The sequence below is a fragment of the Ictidomys tridecemlineatus genome, chromosome 11, assembly GCF_052094955.1.
Source record: "Ictidomys tridecemlineatus isolate mIctTri1 chromosome 11, mIctTri1.hap1, whole genome shotgun sequence".
In the NCBI taxonomy this organism is placed as follows: Eukaryota; Metazoa; Chordata; class Mammalia; order Rodentia; family Sciuridae; genus Ictidomys; species Ictidomys tridecemlineatus.
Genome location: NC_135487.1, coordinates 34,314,315 through 34,331,880, shown reverse-complemented (window position 1 = coordinate 34,331,880; position 17,566 = coordinate 34,314,315). Strand labels below are relative to the sequence as shown.

General features: G+C 52.9%; 2 protein-coding genes across 6 annotated transcripts in view; both read left to right on the top strand.

Annotated features, from left to right (window-relative positions):
• Mknk1 (MAPK interacting serine/threonine kinase 1) overlaps positions 1-5,743 on the top strand; it is a 43,402-nt gene extending 37,659 nt beyond the window's left edge. For 4 of the 5 annotated variants that reach the window (XM_078026202.1, XM_078026205.1, XM_078026204.1 and 1 more), the window contains 4 exons: positions 893-1,087; positions 1,698-1,862; positions 3,135-3,178; positions 4,343-5,743. In XM_078026202.1, coding sequence (XP_077882328.1) covers positions 893-1,087; positions 1,698-1,862; positions 3,135-3,178; positions 4,343-4,589 — 651 coding nt within the window. In that variant the 3' untranslated portion in view covers positions 4,590-5,743. The remainder of the gene's footprint in view (positions 1-892; positions 1,088-1,697; positions 1,863-3,134; positions 3,179-4,342) is intronic. The other variant, XM_078026206.1, reaches the window with a different exon arrangement.
• Positions 5,744-11,736: 5,993 nt separating this feature from the next.
• Positions 11,737-16,178, top strand: Kncn (kinocilin). The gene is made up of 4 exons (XM_021733349.3): positions 11,737-11,944; positions 12,986-13,054; positions 13,665-13,766; positions 14,633-16,178. Exons 1-4 carry the CDS (start codon positions 11,794-11,796, stop codon positions 14,710-14,712), a joined length of 402 nt encoding a protein of 133 aa, XP_021589024.1. The 5' UTR covers positions 11,737-11,793; the 3' UTR covers positions 14,713-16,178.
• Positions 16,179-17,566: the final 1,388 nt, after the last annotated feature.

The window sequence follows — 17,566 nt, the reverse complement described above, 5'->3', positions numbered from 1 at the left end:
TGTTCTCAAAGTCATTAACGCTAATTGCCAATAACAAAGAAAATATCCTTTCTCAAGTGCACTTACCATCTTCTAATCAAATTAGTTTTGTGGGATGGGAGTGGGGGCTGCTTCTCAGTGAGCCTGAAATAATGAAGTGGGGAGCAAAAAGAATATTTTATTTTTCTCAGCAGTTTCTATGCAAGGGAGGGAGGGAGGATCCTGGTCCTGAGTCGGCCACTGCTGGCTCCTTGACCTATCCTGGGCCTTGCCTTTCCCATCTATAAATGGGAGGGGCAAGGAAATTGAACTTGTCATCAGACTAGCTTTGATGATCTCTTAATTCTAAATCCTTATGCTTCCTTGCTCCAAGTTAGCTGGGAAACTGGACAAGAATCACTTTAAGAAATCCTTGCTGGATGGAGCCATAGATCTCCCTTCCTGCATTTTAATTGGAGAATTGAGGCAGGGAGAGGCTCCTGGGAGTTTTTGGCCAAGGCCTTTGCCCACTGGAGAGGAACCAAAAAAGATAAGAAGTAGGCTTGGATCTGGTCATGTGGACCACAGGGCAGTGTGGCTCAGCTTAAGCTTCTCTGAGTGCCTTGATGATAGCAGCTGAGCCCTCTGATTTTCCTGACAAGCTCCTGCTGTCACTCCATCCTTCCATCCTCTTTTTTTTTTTAATTGTTTTTAGTTGTCAATGAACCTGTATTTTTAAAATTTATTTATATGTGATGCTGAGATTCTAACTCAGTGCCTCACACATGCTAGGCAAGCACTCTACCACGGAGCCCAACCCCAGCCCTTCCATCCTCTTACTCAAGTTACATTCGATATTTTGCCATCCTCTCTCCCTAAAACTCATTCCCTCTCTTCTCTGCCATCTCCCTCTCCCCAACCCTGGTCCTCACAGTGCGGCTCTGCAGAGTACATGGCCCCTGAGGTGGTGGAGGTCTTCAGAGACGAGGCCACTTTCTATGACAAGCGCTGTGACCTATGGAGCCTTGGCGTGGTCCTCTATATCATGCTGAGTGGCTACCCGCCCTTTGTAGGTCACTGCGGGACTGACTGTGGCTGGGACCGGGGAGAAGTGTGCAGGGTTTGCCAGGTGAGTGTAACCTGGGCCACAGCACGTGCCCACCTGGGGCTCAGTAGGCTGAGATTGTTCCTGATCTGGAAGGGGTTCATAGTGCCCTTCTGTCAGGGCGGCCAGGGCGTGAAATAGTCAGGCACTCAGCCCAGCTAGGAGTTCGGGGGGTTTACTGGAGACATCATACCTGAGCAGACTCTGAAAGGACGAGTCTTGCCCGTGGGAAGAAGGTCAAGAAATATGAGAAGGAAGACCAGCACAGGCAAAGCCCTGAAGCAGCCGCGGGGAGGAGTATGAGGTTAATGAAGGTGGGAGAGGAGACCTGGGAGGTCACCCGGGCCCATTTCACAGAGCACTCTCTCTGAAGGGCTGAGAATTGGGGCTTTGTTATACAGGTGATATTCCCCACTCGACATACCTCTAGCCATCTCGGTGGCTGAGGGCATTCCATATTGTTTGGTGATTTAGGGGAGAGTGGGGGTCTAGGAAGGGGCCCTGTCTGTGGCATCCCCCAGCCATGAGCAGCAGCTGCCACTGAGGTCAGTTAGAGCCAAGATGATTGACTGTGAGCTACCCATCCTGCCCATTCCCTGGCCCTGTGGCCTCAGGAGGAATCTTCTTTACCTAGAACAAGCTATTTGAGAGCATCCAGGAAGGCAAATATGAGTTTCCTGACAAGGACTGGGCTCACATCTCCAGTGAGGCCAAAGACCTCATCTCCAAGCTTCTGGTTCGAGATGCGAAGCAGAGACTCAGTGCCGCCCAAGTTCTGCAACACCCATGGGTGCAAGGGGTGAGTGACTCCAGGGCAGGGTGGTATGTCACCTCTCCAGGCCATGGCACACAGCAGCTTGGCCATGAAGAAGCTCTCATGCCAATGTGAAGACCCCAGCCCAAATGATTGCCCCCAGCTGAAATGAGGTGGTATAGCAGCTTCAGTGGCTTCAGTGCACAGTGAACCCCACTCCTCCTTACCCACCAGCCCAGCCCTTGACACAGCATAGACTTGGCTCTAACCTTAGCCATAGATTAAATCCCAATACAGCTCTCTGGGGGACTATGCCATGCCTCCCACTATTGGCAGAAGCACCCATGCCAGAAGCAACTTGATATTGTCATTCAGGGCCTGCAGTATCATCCTCTTGTACAAAAACACCACTAGCTGAGAAGCAAGACCTTGCTGCCCTGAAGCTTGTGTGGCTGCCCTGAAGACTGTATGCTTCTCCTCATGGCCTGGGGCTCTGGGGGCTGGGGCTGGGAAGGCAAATGGTGTTTTCCCTATGCTCAGGATCCATGTCTTCACTAGAAAGCATTTTTTTTTAAATCCCCGTTGGTTAGTCACAATACCTGACTTCCACTCTGAGGAGTCTGTCGAACCCTCTTGCTAGTTACTGTGTCTCGTTGATCTACCAGGCCCTAGCTGGCCTCAGTCACCCTGCCAGTGGAAAGAGGCAAGTGTTGCCTGCTCATGTCACAAAGGAGGATCAATCCAAGAGTGGCTCAGGGTCTAATTTCCATCCACCCAAGAGTGAACCCCTATGGGGCTGAGGCTATAGCTCAGTTGGTAGAGTGTCGGCCTTGCATGCAGAAGGCCCTGGGTTCGATCCCCAGCCCACACACACACAAAAAGAGTGAACATTTACCATATGCTAGAGAGGAGCCCAACCTGTCCCCATGGTCTAGTGGAGAAAGGAACAGTGTGAGGAATACTTGGGAAAAGTGCTAGAGGCACAAAGGGACAAGACCCCACCTCTGCTGGGACTAAGACGGGGAGGTGTTGGGCAACAGGGACTGCTTCAGGGGGGAAATGACCCTTGAGCCAGGTCTCAGAGGGCAGTGAAGACTTTGCCAGGGGAAGAAGGCTGTCCTTGCAGAGGCGGCTGTGACTTCAGAATGCACCCTTATGTTCTCTCCTCTGAAGGTCTAGCCCTGCACTTAAGCAGTGACAAGTCCCTGTGCTGGGCTGAGAGCCTGTAGTTACCTGCCCACTCTGTGCTGGCTTGGGTGGGACAGCTCTTGGAAAGAGGGAGCAGTGCTTACCCACAATCTGTCCTTCCCATTCTAGCAAGCTCCAGAAAAGGGACTCCCCACGCCGCAAGTCCTCCAGAGGTAAATGCTCCCACACACCCAGTGCCCTTCTCTCCTCCACCTGGACTATACTTCAAGCCCTCAGCCATGCTGGGATGGAAGTGGGGGATAGGAAACCCATCCCCAGGCTCAGGTGCTCTTCTCAGTCCCCTCCTCTCTCCCTCTCCCTCCATTATAGAGCTGTCTCTCTCTGCACTTCTTTCACCTAGATTGCTTCATTTGTCCCCTAGCACCTTTAAGTCCCTCCTTGCTTTGTTTGCAGGAAAAATCCTGTTCTGCATACCCACTTGAACCTAACCGAAGTCACTGTTCACAGTCCACAGACAGATCTGATCTGTGGGTTATTTCTACCAGGTGTCCTTTTGCTCTTGATGAAAGTAGCAGAAGTGAGGGGCATTGCAAGGCAGAGGGACCGGCTGTCACATATACTACTAGACAGTAGTGATAGTGGCTTCCATGTCAAACAGCCCAGGTCTACCATGCACAGTAACCATGGGCTGTTTGACTATACAACCTTTGAACAACTAGGTATATTCCCAGTGAGCTGTACCCCAGCAGGCAGGGACTAAGCTATGTGGGAAACCCTTCAGGTAGCCACTCTCATGGCCAATTTTTAGGAGTTACTCAGGGAAGTATTTCCCTGCATGGGCTCGATTCACTTGCCCCAAGATGCTGTTGCCCAGCTAGGTCCCTCCCTGTTTCTGTGGAGTTGTCTCCAGATGCCTTCAGGTGCTAAACCTCATGAGGGTCCCCTTTAAATGATTTATTCAACAACCCAAAGTGCCCATCACAGGCTTGCCCTGAGCTGGATTGTGGGAAAACACATCAAGAGGCAGTCCCTGCTCCAGGAACCCCTGACCTTCCAGGGAGGGGGATGGGTGGCTTTAGTGCACTGCGTGTGGCCCGACCTCCAGAAGAGCTGTGTGCAGAGAGGCTCAGAGCAGGGAATGTTGAGGCTGAGGCGTTTGCTCTGACCGTCCAGTCCCAGGACTATTTGAGGCTCAAAGTCCATTCTAGCCTCAGTCAAACCCCGGAGAGAACTGCTCGAGAGAGTCGCCCCTGCAGTTCAGAAAAATCTGGCAGGAGTATGAAACCCAGTGTTGAGTAGGCATGTCGCAGAGCTGACCTGGCTAACCCCAGGTCCTGTCCCCCTCTTCTCTTTCTCTCCCCCAATGCCCCCCGCAGGAATAGCAGCACTATGGACCTGACCCTCTTTGCAGCTGAGGCCATTGCCCTTAACCGCCAGCTGTCTCAGCATGAGGAGAATGAACTGGCCGAAGAGCCAGAGGTGCTGGTGGAGGGCCTTTGCTCCATGAAACTCTCTCCTCCCTCCAAGTCTCGCCTGGCCCGCCGGCGGGCCCTGGCCCATGCTGGCCGCAGTGGAGACACAGGACTGTGCCCAAAAACCTGCCCAACAACCACAGGACTCTGAAAGGTTCCAGCCACACCTCGTAGGCCTTGACCTGCCCAGGTATTGCCCCTGGAAACCCGTGAGGCCAGTGTCTGCAGAGCAGGCAGAGAGGCCTGTTTGGGGGCTCCAATCAGGCTTTTTCCACTTACAAAGGCCCTGCAGGGCCCCCCCAATGCCCCCCTCCCCATTTCCCCAGAGTCCTTAAGGAAAAAGCTTTTTCCAAAGGGGTTGTCTTTGAAAAGGAAAGCAATCACTTGTCACTTTGCATAATCGCCTGCAGCTGGGACATCTCTGCTGGACTCCACCTGCTCACCGGCCTGCAGACCCCAGATCCAGCCTGCTCTGTGACTGGGCTGTGCTGCTGGGGCTGCAGCCTGCAGGGAACCAGCTTGGAGCAGGAAGCCGAAGCGTCAGTTGACAGAGGCTGCCAACACACTTGACTCTCCCCCTCTGCACTGCCACCCTCCTCTGGCAGTCCTTCACCTTCCTCTGTCCTCCGGACGTCCTCTTTGCCTGTCTTCTCCCTTGGCTGAGCAAAGCCACCCCCTCAATTCAGGAAGGGCAGAGAGAGCCTTCCTCTTTCAGGAGGCCAGATCAGTCTTCCAGTGTGCAGCTCGGAGAAGCACATAATCTTTCTTTGCCGTGACCGAAATGTGTTCCTCATTTATCATCCTCTTCCTTGTTTGTGATTGCTGCTAAAGTCAGTATTATTTCATTTTTTAAAATGGGATTTTTAACCATGCTGTTCCAGTCCACATGGAACTTTAAACTCTCACTGCAAGCCCAGGGATTTTCTAGAGTGGGATGTCCATGGACTTGGGTTTTAATCAGTTGTGTCCTATGGTTCTAACTGGTTTTAAGCTTTTACTAGGATGAGCACCTTAGAGATAGTATCAGTGTCTTCTGCTGCTGTATCCCCCAAGTCATGTATGAAGCATGGCACAGATTTTGGGCAGTTAGATGGAGCTCTGTGCCTAAGTGAGAATGGCAGGCCACCCCACTGCCCTGGTCTGCGCCATGTGGTGCCTGATGCCCGGGAGCATGAAGATACAGCCAGTGTCAGATAAGCTTTTGAGTTACATAAATAGGTTGCATATGTCAGATGTTTACACAACACCACGACTATGATGCTATCACACATTGTGCTTGTTTTAATAAAACTATTTTAAATTTGAGCTGTGGCCCGATTGGTGGTTCTTTCTACCCCTGCATCAGTGATGCAGATCTGAGGCTGAGCCCAGCCAGATGGGCAGAAGGCACCCTTGTCAGGACCCCCAAATATAACACTATGTTTGATCTGAAAAATAAGGGGAAAGAGACATTGCTTTCCTTTTCTTTAGATGAGGAAATGAGATTCATCAAACGCCTATCAGTCACTTCTACTGGGACCCAGAGATGAGTCAGAAGCTGTCAGTACTCCTTAGAGCCTCCCCACAGTGAGGGCGAGACAGTGTCCACAGCCATCACACTAGCAGATCTCAAAAGGAACTTTAGTCGATATCCCTGAACCCACCCCACCCACGGGAACAAATTGCCTTAGCATTACTGAGCCTTTGTTGAGGATCTGTTTGTCCCCGATGGCCTGTCCTGCCAGGGCTGGCAACACAGAAAAACAGTGCCTCCTGCCCACAGTGTTCATGTACACCATGCAGAGGGCTTTTCATGTAATTCCAGGGCCACACTAGGAAAGACTTTGTAGGTCCCCAAGGAGGTGACAAGAGGGAGGTCTGAGTGTCAGGGCAGTAGACTGGATGCTGATGACAGCTCTCTTCCCTCTGGACAACAGAGAGGGAGAGAGGATCCCCTAGTCTCTCTTCAGGGCCAGGCTACCAGCTGTCCCACACCATCTGCACACAGTTGATGACATACTTTGTGGTTGGTCTTCCCTTTGCAATAACCCTTACACCCTCACGTCCCTTCTTCATCAGCCAGAAGTGAGGCCACCTGGGAAATCAGACCTGCAGAATCTGAGCCTCTTGGCCCGGCAGTTCCCAGCCCCTGGAACCCAGACTCAAGCCCCAGCCAATCAGTTCTCCTCCAGGTTGACTCAACAAGAAAGTGACTCAAGGGACTTCCGGAGCTGTGCCCTCCCACCTGCCTCCCTGCCCTAGTCCACACCGCCCCGCCCGCCCCATGGCTCTGTATCATTACTACCATGCCCACTTTGGCTTTGCTAACATTATTATGCACTTTCTAAGTTAACAGTGCTTTCTAACAAGTTTAAAAGCATTATTTAATAGTTCTAAGAGGTAGGTACATTATTTTTACCCCACTTAACATGAAAAATCAAGGAAGAATAAACTAGTTTTTTCCAGGACTGTATAGCAGGGATGATAGACCCAAAATCCCTTCCAGAAAGGCTTTGGACTCAGGGTCTTGCTGCCGGGGTTCAAATCCCAGCTCAGCTTCTTACTATCTGGGGCCTTGGGCAAGTTTCTCAGTTTCTGAGAGTCTGGCTGTTTTCAGCTACAGATGTAGGTCTCAGTGCTTAGCTCATGATGCTGCTGTGGACATTACAAAGTAGTAGTAAGTGTCAAGCAAGGTTCTGAATACACATTGTAGGTCCCCCATAAATATCAATGATGGTTTTAGTTCTTTTTTTTTTTACATACGTGACAATAGTGGAATGCATTACATTCGACACACAAAGATAGAACTACAAATACATGTATGAAGGTGTAGTTCTATCCTTTTGTGTCTCCTAGAGCAGACATTTCAACCCATGGTCCCAGTGATGGGACTCACATCCTTCAGCTCAGGGAGCCCTCTGCAGAATGGCTTGTATGTTGTGAAGATCCCTCTGTGGCTTTCAAGATGAGACAAGCCTCTGGCCCCTATGGGATCCTTCTGCTGATGGTCTTCTCTGCCCCGGGGGCTGAAGTCCCTATCCCGAAGGGGCAGCTATTGGGCCAGGGAAAAACTAATAGAATGCCAAAGGAGCCTGGGAAGTCCTGCTCTGCTGCACTGAGGCAGATACGGCTGCTGTAGTAAGGGAGGCTCTGGAGTAGCAGAGCCCCTCCCAGGCATGGGGCATGCTATGGCAGAAACCAATTTCCCTACTCTAGGGCTCACTCTGGGCTGGGCCTTGGAGAAGAGATCTGGTCCCGGCCTTTTGCAGTGTCTTAGACCTCAGGCCTCTTTCCACAAATCCCGTAAGCGGGCCTTGACTCCAGCCCCAGTCCTGATTCAACTGGACCTTGAGAACTTCTTTCTGAGGGCATCCGACCACAAGAAAGAGCTTCTGTGCCGCCATGTGTCACCTGCCTGAGCTCTGGGGGCCCCTCCTGCCTCCTGGCCCACTGTCCCTTACCAAACCCAGCTCCATAATCAGCAGTGCCTTGGTCCCACGCCAAGTGCTCCAGCTGCTGCAGGTCTGGAGGGGGCTGAGAGTAAGGTCCCCCCAGGGCTGACACGCTTGTTGCCATGGTAGCAGTTGCCTTGGAATCCGCTTCCCATACTTCAGCTTCTGAATGGTCCAGGAAAGCTGCCTGTCCCCCCAGGGACCAGTGAATTAATCACACTCTTTTCCAGGGTTCTCAGCCCTCAAGGAAAACAAACAGAACCAAACCAAGCTGGGGCCTGTTTGCCCGCTCTTCCTCCCCACCCTCACCCCACACTGGGTCTTGGCGCTTCTGAGAAAGGAAGAGCACAGGCAGACCCCCTCCAGCCCCTGCCTCGCCAGAAGACACAGAGATCTTGAGGTGGAACCCAGCAGCGTGCCCATGGCCTAACCTCACCCTGAGTTCCGCGGCTCCAGGAGAACACAGGCTCCTTCCAGGAGAGCTCTGATGCCGGGGAGGCAGAGGGAACTCATGGGGCTTGGGTTCTGGGTGTCCCTGGGCTCTCGCCCATCTCAGCATTGCCCCTTGAACTCATTTACTTAATACTACAAGCACAACGCCCAGGGACAATTTCCTTTTTCAGGGATTACATAACCCGTATTGAGGAAAGAATTGGCAAGCCTCCCCCTCTACATTGGTAACTGGTTCGGGAACCTTAATGATGTTCTCTTGTCGAGGGGAGAGTGCATTTCCTGACTGGTTCGTTTAACCACAGTGTCTCCCTCTGATGGAGGGTGCTACAGTTTGGATATTGTTTATGTTCTCCAAAGGTTCATGAGTCAGAAGCTTGGTCCTCCATGTGTCAGTGTTAGGAGGTGACAGAACCTTTCAGAAATGGGGCCTGTGCATAGTAATTAGGTCACGGGGGGTGCAGCCCTCAGAAGGGACTGATGCTGGTCTTGTGAGAGTGGGTTGTTATGAAAGAGTAAGCCTGGCCTCTCCCTGCTCTCTGGTTTCTTGTCTCACCAGGTGATCTCACACTCTCACACATGTTCCTACCACTGTGATGCCATCCTACATGAGGTCCTCACCATGGATAGGGCTACCCAATCTTGGACTTCCAGCCTCCAGAACTGGGAGCTAAATAAACCACTTTTCTTTATAAATCTGCCAGCAACAGAAAATGGACTAATACAATGGGTTTGCTAATTCCTCCTACCTCAAGTAAAACAATATGGAAATTTAGGAGACAGACAGGCTAGAGGACTTCTCCACTAAGCAAGAATCTGGGCACACAGGTTCTATTGAGGACTCTGGGGGCAACTCTTCTGCCTCACCATGTCTCAGTTTCCCAATTCATTCCATAATGGATCTGGGATGGCTTTGTGGTTTGGTGAACCTATAACTGAAAATGGCTTCCGATGTCTTTCCTCCTCCCTTGACTCTTTCTGGGCCATGAGGGATTTAGAATGTCAAAGAAGAACTCTTAAATTTGAATTTGGTTTTCAGTGTTTGAAGGTCAGAATGTCGTGGCATCTGAAACTTGCAATGCCTGGCCCTAGCCTCTGCACCCCCAGAAGAGGCCATCCTTCAGTGGATGAGGTGCAGTGGCTGGCCTAGTCGCCCAGTGTACGGCAGAAAGCATGGCCTCAGAGGCTCTGTCTTTCTGATGTGGGAGAGCCTCCGTCCTTAGACCACAGAGGGGCCAATGCAGGCCCTGCCTGGCCCAGAGTGGTGCAAACACTTAAGGGGAGTGGGGGCTGGGGCACTGTGGAGGGAGCTCAGATTCCCAGAGCATGGCCTCTTGGGAACATTTTTCACGGACACTTATTTTGGCAGCTCCTCCTGAAACTAGTCAGTGGGGGATCAATACATGTGACAGAGACATGAGCTGTCATTTGTTGCCTAATTCAAGGAATAATCAGACCTCGACCTGGAAGGAGGCACAGGGGATGTTAGCAGGGCAGCCATGGCTGGTGAACACCTGGCTCAAGGGGCTTCCTCTTTATGGGAGCCTGATGGCGCATCCATGATTTGCAGTCACTCTCCAGCTGCCTGGCAGTGTCACCCACTCCACTCCAAAGAAAGATGGTTGGTAGAGTCGGAGGTTACCTGGTTCTCAGAGTCCTTCTCTTGGTAGACCCAAGGTGGTCACACAGGCACAAGCCCTCCCCCTGAACTCTGTCCTATGTCCAGATGCCAAACCCAGGTCCCTCTAGTCATGGCGTTCTGTGGAACTCACTTCTGAGCTTGCCCTTGGTGGTTCACCCTGTAGACAGAACAAAGACAGAGGGCAGGCCCCTGAGGTGGGGCTCTGGGACAGTGGTGGGCAGCCCACTGACCCAGGTTTGGTCAGCAAGGTTGCACAAAGTGGAGTCAACTGTGCAGGTCCCACTGGACAAGGAAAGGTTTTCCAAACAGCAAAGACCAGGCAGACACTCAGAGCAAGTGGGCAGGACAGGAGCCGGGACGGCGGGGAGTGGGCAGCTGTGGAGGCAGATCTTGAGCATGACCCAGACTGCAGACATGATAGGGAGAGAGGGACAAAAAGAGGCCAATGGGGCTAGTGACAGGACCCTAAGCAGAATGGGTGGGACCCTGGGAACTGCCCATGTGGGGACCTTAGCCAGGCCCTATTCTGGGACGGCAGAGTACCTGAGCCATAAAGGGCGACAGAGAATGCAATGAACAAGGGAGGCTGGAACTAGGGCCCAGCTGGATTGGGCTGGTTACTATGCTCATCCTCAGGTGGGCAGACCCTGCAAGGCAGCCAATCAGACAGGGTGGAGGAGCTGAGGACACCAGCCAGGCCCCAGCCTCTGCTCCAGTCCCACTGACATCCAACCCCCACCCTCAATTCATCTTCCCACCCTACCCCCGTACCCACCATTGCACAGATACCAGCCATTGCTCTTCCCTGTCAGCTCCCAGCTAGTAAGCTGGGGACAGATGACAGGCTCACTCTCTCATCCCACTGGCAACTAAAAAGGGGGTGGGTACCAAGAGTACCCAAGGAAAAGGGGATTCTTTAAGGCCAATCCTCAACCTGGGACCCCTCAACCCTGCCAAGGAGTCTAGAGGTTGACAAGAGGGGGGAAGGGGAAGGGTGTAGGGAGGCCCTCTCTTCTTCCATCCCACTCACAGTTCCTGCCTCTTGAGCCTCGTCCAACTCTCCCTCCATGTCTCTGTCTCTGGGCCTCCAAGCAGAGGCCTCAGGTGCCCCTCCAGGACAAAGGGCAGAGGACAACAGAATGAGACTTGAGCATGTGTTCAGGGAGTCTCCTCACAGCCCTGGCTTCTGAATCCCATGTGAAGCCACCGGCTCATTCTTCCTGCTCTGGAACCAACAGTGGAATCTGGGCTGACTGCCCACTGGGCCTCTGGGACCCAGGCAGCAGCTCACATTGCAACCTCATGAATAACCCAGCACCTCCCAGCTGCCTACACCTCAGAGGAACCCATGTCCCCAGGACCAGCCCCCACCCCTGTCTCTCATTGCTTTAAACTTTAATAGGCCCAGGTTGGGTGGCAATTGAGCAGGCGCCAGGGATCCAGGGGAGGATGTCCTGACGGGGAGAGCTTGGACTGAGCTCTCCCAGGACTCAGATGGAGGCCGGCAGAGGAGGATCCCATGGGTCAGGCCCAACTCACTAGAACTCTGGCAGTTAATGGGGAAACGTGGCAAGGCAGAAGTCCCAAGAGTGGCCTTCAGGTCATAAGACCTTCAGTGGAGTAAGAGTAAGTTGGGGTTCATAAGTCAACGTGTAGCTAGGGGGCCTCTGACAAGCTGAAGAATAGGGTTGCAGATAAATCTAAGCATTACCAGCCCAGACCCTTACTGCCTTGCAAACTCCCACACTGTAGGTAGAGCTCCAACCAGTGGACAGCCAAGAGGACAGAGACCCTGCAGGACCAGCCGGAGACAGTGCCCTGGGTAGGCCTACATGGACATCCCCATCAGCAGCAGAGACTTCCACTGCCTGCAGCTGGCCTGTGTGGCCCTGGGTCTGGTGGCCGGCAGCATCATCATCGGAGTCTCGGTGTCCAAGGCTGCGGCTGCCGTGGGCGGCATCTTTCTCGGTGCTGCTGGGCTGGGTGAGCAGGAGCTAGACAGGGGTCGGGGAAAGAAATTCTGTGGGGACCAGGAGTCTGGTCAGGTGATTGAGAAACGGCGGGGAGAGCTGGGTCAGGGGGAGTTGGTGGGGGGGGATGAGAGCTAGAGGTGTGAGCAAGGCAGCCCTTAGGGGTGCAGGGAGGAGAAGGGGGTCGAGGCAGGGCTCGACCTGTTGGCAGTGAGGAGACTGGAATGAAGAGGTTGACTGTCACAATCCCTTCTGGTTGTCCCCGGCTCTGCAGCTCTGGGCCCCGCTTCTTGAGTTTGTGGTGGGATTTGTCAGCCTGTTTGTGGTAGATTGATGGGGGCTGGCAAAACAGCGCGGCTCAGTTGAATAGTTTCCTTTTCTTTCCCTGTTTGTCTCAGCAGCAGCAGGTCTGTCCACCTGTCTGTCTGGGGCAGGCCCACTGACACCTCCACGGTGATGTTGAGTACCATCTCTCATCCTCTCACTACCTTGAGCTAAAAACAAAAGCTGGAACCCTAGGCTGGGGGCTCTGGGCATTCATAGCTGCAAATTCAAGCATAGCCCTTGGTCAGGGGAGGGAGTGGGAGTGGGCAGGGCAGAATCTGCTCTGCTACTACCCCTCCAGGTCTAGGTGGGGAGGAGCATGCAGAGGAACCCCCATGGTCACTCCTGGGGACCCGAGGGAAGGGTGAGGAGAGTTGGTGGTGTTGGTGTCAGTGGGCCCAGTTCCAGCCAGCTGAGAAGAGAGGAAGGGAACGACTCTTCACCTGGGCACAGTAGAGCCAGAGTCTGTGGCTTTCACAGCCTATGGCCCCTTCACATAGGCACGGTCCCTTCAACCCAGGCAAGGTGTTGGGGAGCAGCCCCACGCGTACTCTCACCAGCTCCATTTACACACTCATAGTCCCAACACTGTGCACTTGGGCTTCTCCTGCACTCACCCAATCACCCTCAAAAACCAGCTCCCAGGCTCACAGCCCACCCACATCTTCCCGCACCTCACACTAGCCAGGCCCCCTCCCCATGCCAGAACACTCTGTGTCTCTCTTCTCAGGGCTCCTCATCTTTGCCTACCCCTTCCTGAAGGCTCGGTTCAACCTGGAGCGCATCCTGCCCACAATAGGTGAGTCCCCTCCCCCTTCCCTGCAGACGGCTCTGCCAAGGACTGTGGAGACCCTTTGTGTATAAGTCTGTGACCGATGGGGAGGTGGAGCAAGCCCATGTGTAAGACTGCTCCTGACTGTGTTGGAGTTGCTGTGTGTGTGTGGTACAGGCGTCGCCATGACTACAGTGTAGCAGGCTACAGCCTGCTGCCTGTCGCAAAGGTGTCTGAACCTAAGGAGTCCATCTTCCTTGAGAGGTTTTTCTATTCCCCCAAAGCCTCCAAGATCTCTAGAAAACCCCCTCACACCCGCCAAGAACCCTCTGTCTCCCCTCAGGATCTCTGAATAGCCCCCACCATGTCTCAGCAACTCACATACAGACACCCAACTCCTCAGCCCTGTGGGGCCTTACGTAGCTCTGATTCTCCCTAGGACCCCCATCTCCTTAAAACATCTGACACCTCCTTTAAAAACTCACTTCTTCCACCCTTACTCAAATCAATCCAGATTATGTGAGAGACTAAAGGAATGCAGTGGAGCAGACAGCAGCAGGGCTGGACATTAGACAGCAGGAAGAACTTTCCTTCGGAACCTGAGCTTGATTTGATATGGGAATGTCTAACTAACCAGAGGAACTGGGGTGGTCTTATCCTTTAGAGAGCCTGAGAATCCACCCCAACCCAGGATCAGACCAAGGAGAGGGAAGATCTGGTACCAATGGAAATAAGGAAGGTACGTTTCTAAAATTCTGGAGTCCACCTTTCATCTTCCCTCTCTGGCCTGGCTTTGGAGCGCAGGGAGAACCTTGAGAGGCATACAGAGGGGCCTCCCCCACCAGGGAGGCAACAGTTAGGTGTTCTTCCACGTGTCCAGTCAACCCCTTCTTGTTCCAAGGTGAGCTGATCTCTTCTTGTTGGTCCTCAGAACTTCTCTGTACTGCCCGGCCTGGACACTGGCACAGAGGACCCCTCACTGCCCCTCCCCCTCCCTAGGTCCCACACCCTAGTTTTCCCACTTTCTTCTCCACGGTGGAATCTGACTCTCAGAGCTGATACCTGAAACCGCAGATCTTCCAATTCCCCTTCTCGTCCCTCCCACACTGGAAAATCCCAGGGCAGGAGTGTCTCAAAGTGGCCCCAGCCTGCCGTCTATGCCACCAGGGCCAGGATGCCTTGTACTGACTCAGCAGAAGGTCCCCTGCCGGACATTGTCAAAGCACTCTGCGTGATAACTTGTTTCATTCTCATGAGAACCTTGTGAGGGAGCTATTCTGTGAGCTTCATTTTATATGTGGGACCACTGCGGCACAGGGAGAATAAGTGGCATGTCCAAGATCACACAGTCAGGAAGTGATAGAGCCAGAACTCAAGCCAGATTCGTGCTCCGGAGCCCTGCCTTTCCCACACCAGGCTGCTGTCTTCTTGATGGGTGGTCCTGTCCTCTCTGGGCAAAACGGGGCCTCTCCTCTCTCCCCATCTATCCCAGCTCTGCCCTGGGGTCACCAAGCACTCCAATCCCAGGTCCATATGGGTTCCTCTGACCCAACAGCTCTATGGGGATGTGTTCTCAGGTAGCTCCTGTCCTGGTCTCTCCTCCAGGAGCCCGCAGCAGCCTGTCCACTGTGACCAGGACGCTGGAGAAGCTGAAACCAGGAAGCCGTGGGACCGAGGAGGGCTAGGCAAGGGCCACCCCACTTCCTGACTATTACCCTATCTCAGAGCCCTCCTGGGTCCAACTTAGAAGATCCAAACCAGAAATGAACCAGGCTCTGGAGATGCCAGACCAGCATTTGCCTCGGACCCAGACTCTTCAGAACAGATGCCACTGGTGTCACATTGGCCCCATGGGACTCCCTTGTTTCAGCCACTTAACCTGACATTTCTCTCAGGACTGCAACTCTGCTTTGTTCCCTTTTTGATCTACGGACTGGTTTCTCTAGAATCTGGAGACTGGGTCCCTGACTACACCCAGAGATGCCTCAGGTCCTTGCTTCATCCTGACCACAGAAGCTGACCGTGAGACCACAGGAAACACAGATTGGGAACCCAGCTAAGCCCCTCAGCCTCCGCAGCCCAGGTGGGAGGAATGGGCCCAGATTCCTTTCAGAACATCAAGCTCCTGGTCAGTTCCTCAGGGACAGGCTCTGAGCAGCAGTTAGTCAGAGAGGGCCATATCCCCTGGTCCCTAGAGGACACAGACTCACAGAAGGACAGACCCATTGAGGGCTTTGTATACTCTGGCTCCAGATAAGCCTCTAGCTGTCCCTTTTCTCCCCTGTCACTGCTCCCTAAACAGGACCTATGTTTACCTCCAAGCATGGACTTGTCTCTGGAGTGCTCCTTGCTCCTTCTGCTTATGAAAACTCCCCTCCTTTAAAGGCCCAGCTCAGAGAACCAATGCTCTTCTCATCCTCTTCCATCAGCCTGGTCCCTCTCTTGACAACTCCAGGAAGGCTCAAAGTCTTCTTTTTCACGGAAATAACCATTAAGCCTACTGCCCTTTTTCAAGTCCCTAGCACAAGACAAGGCACACAGTAGGTGTTCGACAAATGTTAGTGGCTTAAATTTAATGGGAAAACAACTCCCAAGACTTCCCTGGAGAGCCATGTCAGGGCCCCATCAACCTGGGCAAGGAGACCAAGGTGCACATGGCCAGGTAAAAGATACCATCTTCCCTCCACACCTGCACCTCTAGGCCAACAGCATTCTTTGAACTCATGTGCCCTCTGTTCTTGTTTGGGAAGCAGGAGACAAGCTAGGAACATTCTTAGAAGCCTCCTCTGATGTCCCTGTGCTTCCATAGCACCAAAGTTCCCTCCAGCACAGAGGAGGTTCTGGTTTTCAGTGGTTCTGGGCTGTTTCTCCCCCTTGAAAGTGAGAGCAGAGAGCTAGGAACACAGAAGACACCCAGTGCATGTTGGAAAACCAAACCAAAGTGGAAAAACCCATCTCACTACACAGATGGAAAATTGAGGGCATACAGGAAAAGGGACTTGGGGAGTCCCCCAGGGAAAGTCGTGGAGCCAGACCTTGCATCCAGGTCTTCTGTCTCTGTAGCTGAGGCTACATCCTCTATACAGGTGCAGGACTTAACTCCCTGACCACAGATGGACAACCTCCATAAAGGGGCTGAATTTCACCCAAATTCTGGCTAGTTGTGAAGAGTTTGTTCCCCCAGACTGAAGGAAGTCAGCTTCCTCTCTCCTTGAATTTCCCCCCTCTCCACCTCCCTTCTGCCTGCTCCCTGCATTTCTCCTTTTCCTCAACATTAACAATAACTCAGGCGCCTCCTTGATCAATGAGAAAACCCTTCTCCCTATCAATCTTCAATTCTCACTTCAGTGCCCCAAAGAGATGCCCAAGGGTGGAGATGGTCCAACTAGGGAAGGCAGAGCCTGAATTTTGGGAAGGATGACCCCACCCCATCAGCTCCTCTCAGCCAAGATCTCTCCAATGTCAGCTATGGAATCCCTGATTCCTGGCAGGGCCAGGCACAGAGAGGTTCTGGGGATCAGGATGGGATAAATTAAGGAATGAACTTATGAAAAGGCAAAAACTGTATTCCAGCACCATGGTGCACTCCTATAATCCCAACTACTGAAGAAGATGAGGTAGGAGGATCACAAGTTCAAGAGCATCCTGGGCAATTTAGGGAGACCCTATCTCAAAACTAAAATCAAAAGAGCTGGAGATGTAGCTCAGAGGTAGAATACTGTTGTGGGTGGGATGGGGCAGGGAAGGCAAGAGTTATGTCCACTGGGGAAGAAACTGGTAAAAGTTCAAAGGACTCATGCATCAGGATGGGGGTTCTCAAGGTCTAGCCTTTGGTTCCTCTCTTTCCTCAGCTGTGGGCTTCCTGAAACCTGCTTTCCTGCAGGTGAATGTCCCCAAGTGTATCTCCACCTGGCGTCTCCCAATCCCATCACTGCAGTGGTCCATGTAAGACACCTGCCTTCTCTTCCCTTACACACTTTGAAAAATGGGGAGGTGAGCCAACCCAGCAGGCAGGGCTGGTATGGTAGGTAGTATCAGGGGACGTGTCTTTCCCATCTGACCAGCAACAGCACCCTCCAATGTTTCAGCATGGGGGCCCTTGCTCTTCCAGCAATCTGTTCAGTCAAGGAAATTGGTTTTTCCCAACAGCCCTATTCTGACACTTGGGTTATGGCTGTGCCCTGCCACTGCTGTCATGGGCTGGGCAGTGAGAACACAGCAGTGAACTAAAGGTAGAGAGTTCTTGGTCCATCATCTTTGATGGACCAGTTTGGAGGAGGAATATTCCAATTTAGGGAGCAGAGGATGAAAATAAGACTGACGTCTTAGTCTTCTCCCCCATCCTTACCCCACCCCACACCACCCCCATGCCCATGGAGCTGAGCCCGTCTCCTCATCTGCAAATGGAGGAGAGTTGCAGCAGCCCCTCACAGGACCAGCGCCCTCAGAGAAAGTTTGCCTGGCCCCTCATCACATCAGGTGGGGCTTGGCAGTGCATAAGCGGATGTGTGAAGGGGAAGGTGGGCAAGATGCCCTCCC

Coding starts and splice junctions, on each gene's coding strand:
- Kncn (XM_021733349.3), top strand. CDS start 11,794: ATGGACATCCCCATCAGCAGCAGAGACTTCCACTGCCTGCAGCTGGCC. Junction 13,055..13,664: donor GCGCATCCTGCCCACAATAG/GTGAGTCCCCTC, acceptor CTAACTAACCAG/AGGAACTGGGGTGGTCTTAT. Junction 13,767..14,632: donor TACCAATGGAAATAAGGAAG/GTACGTTTCTAA, acceptor TCTCTCCTCCAG/GAGCCCGCAGCAGCCTGTCC.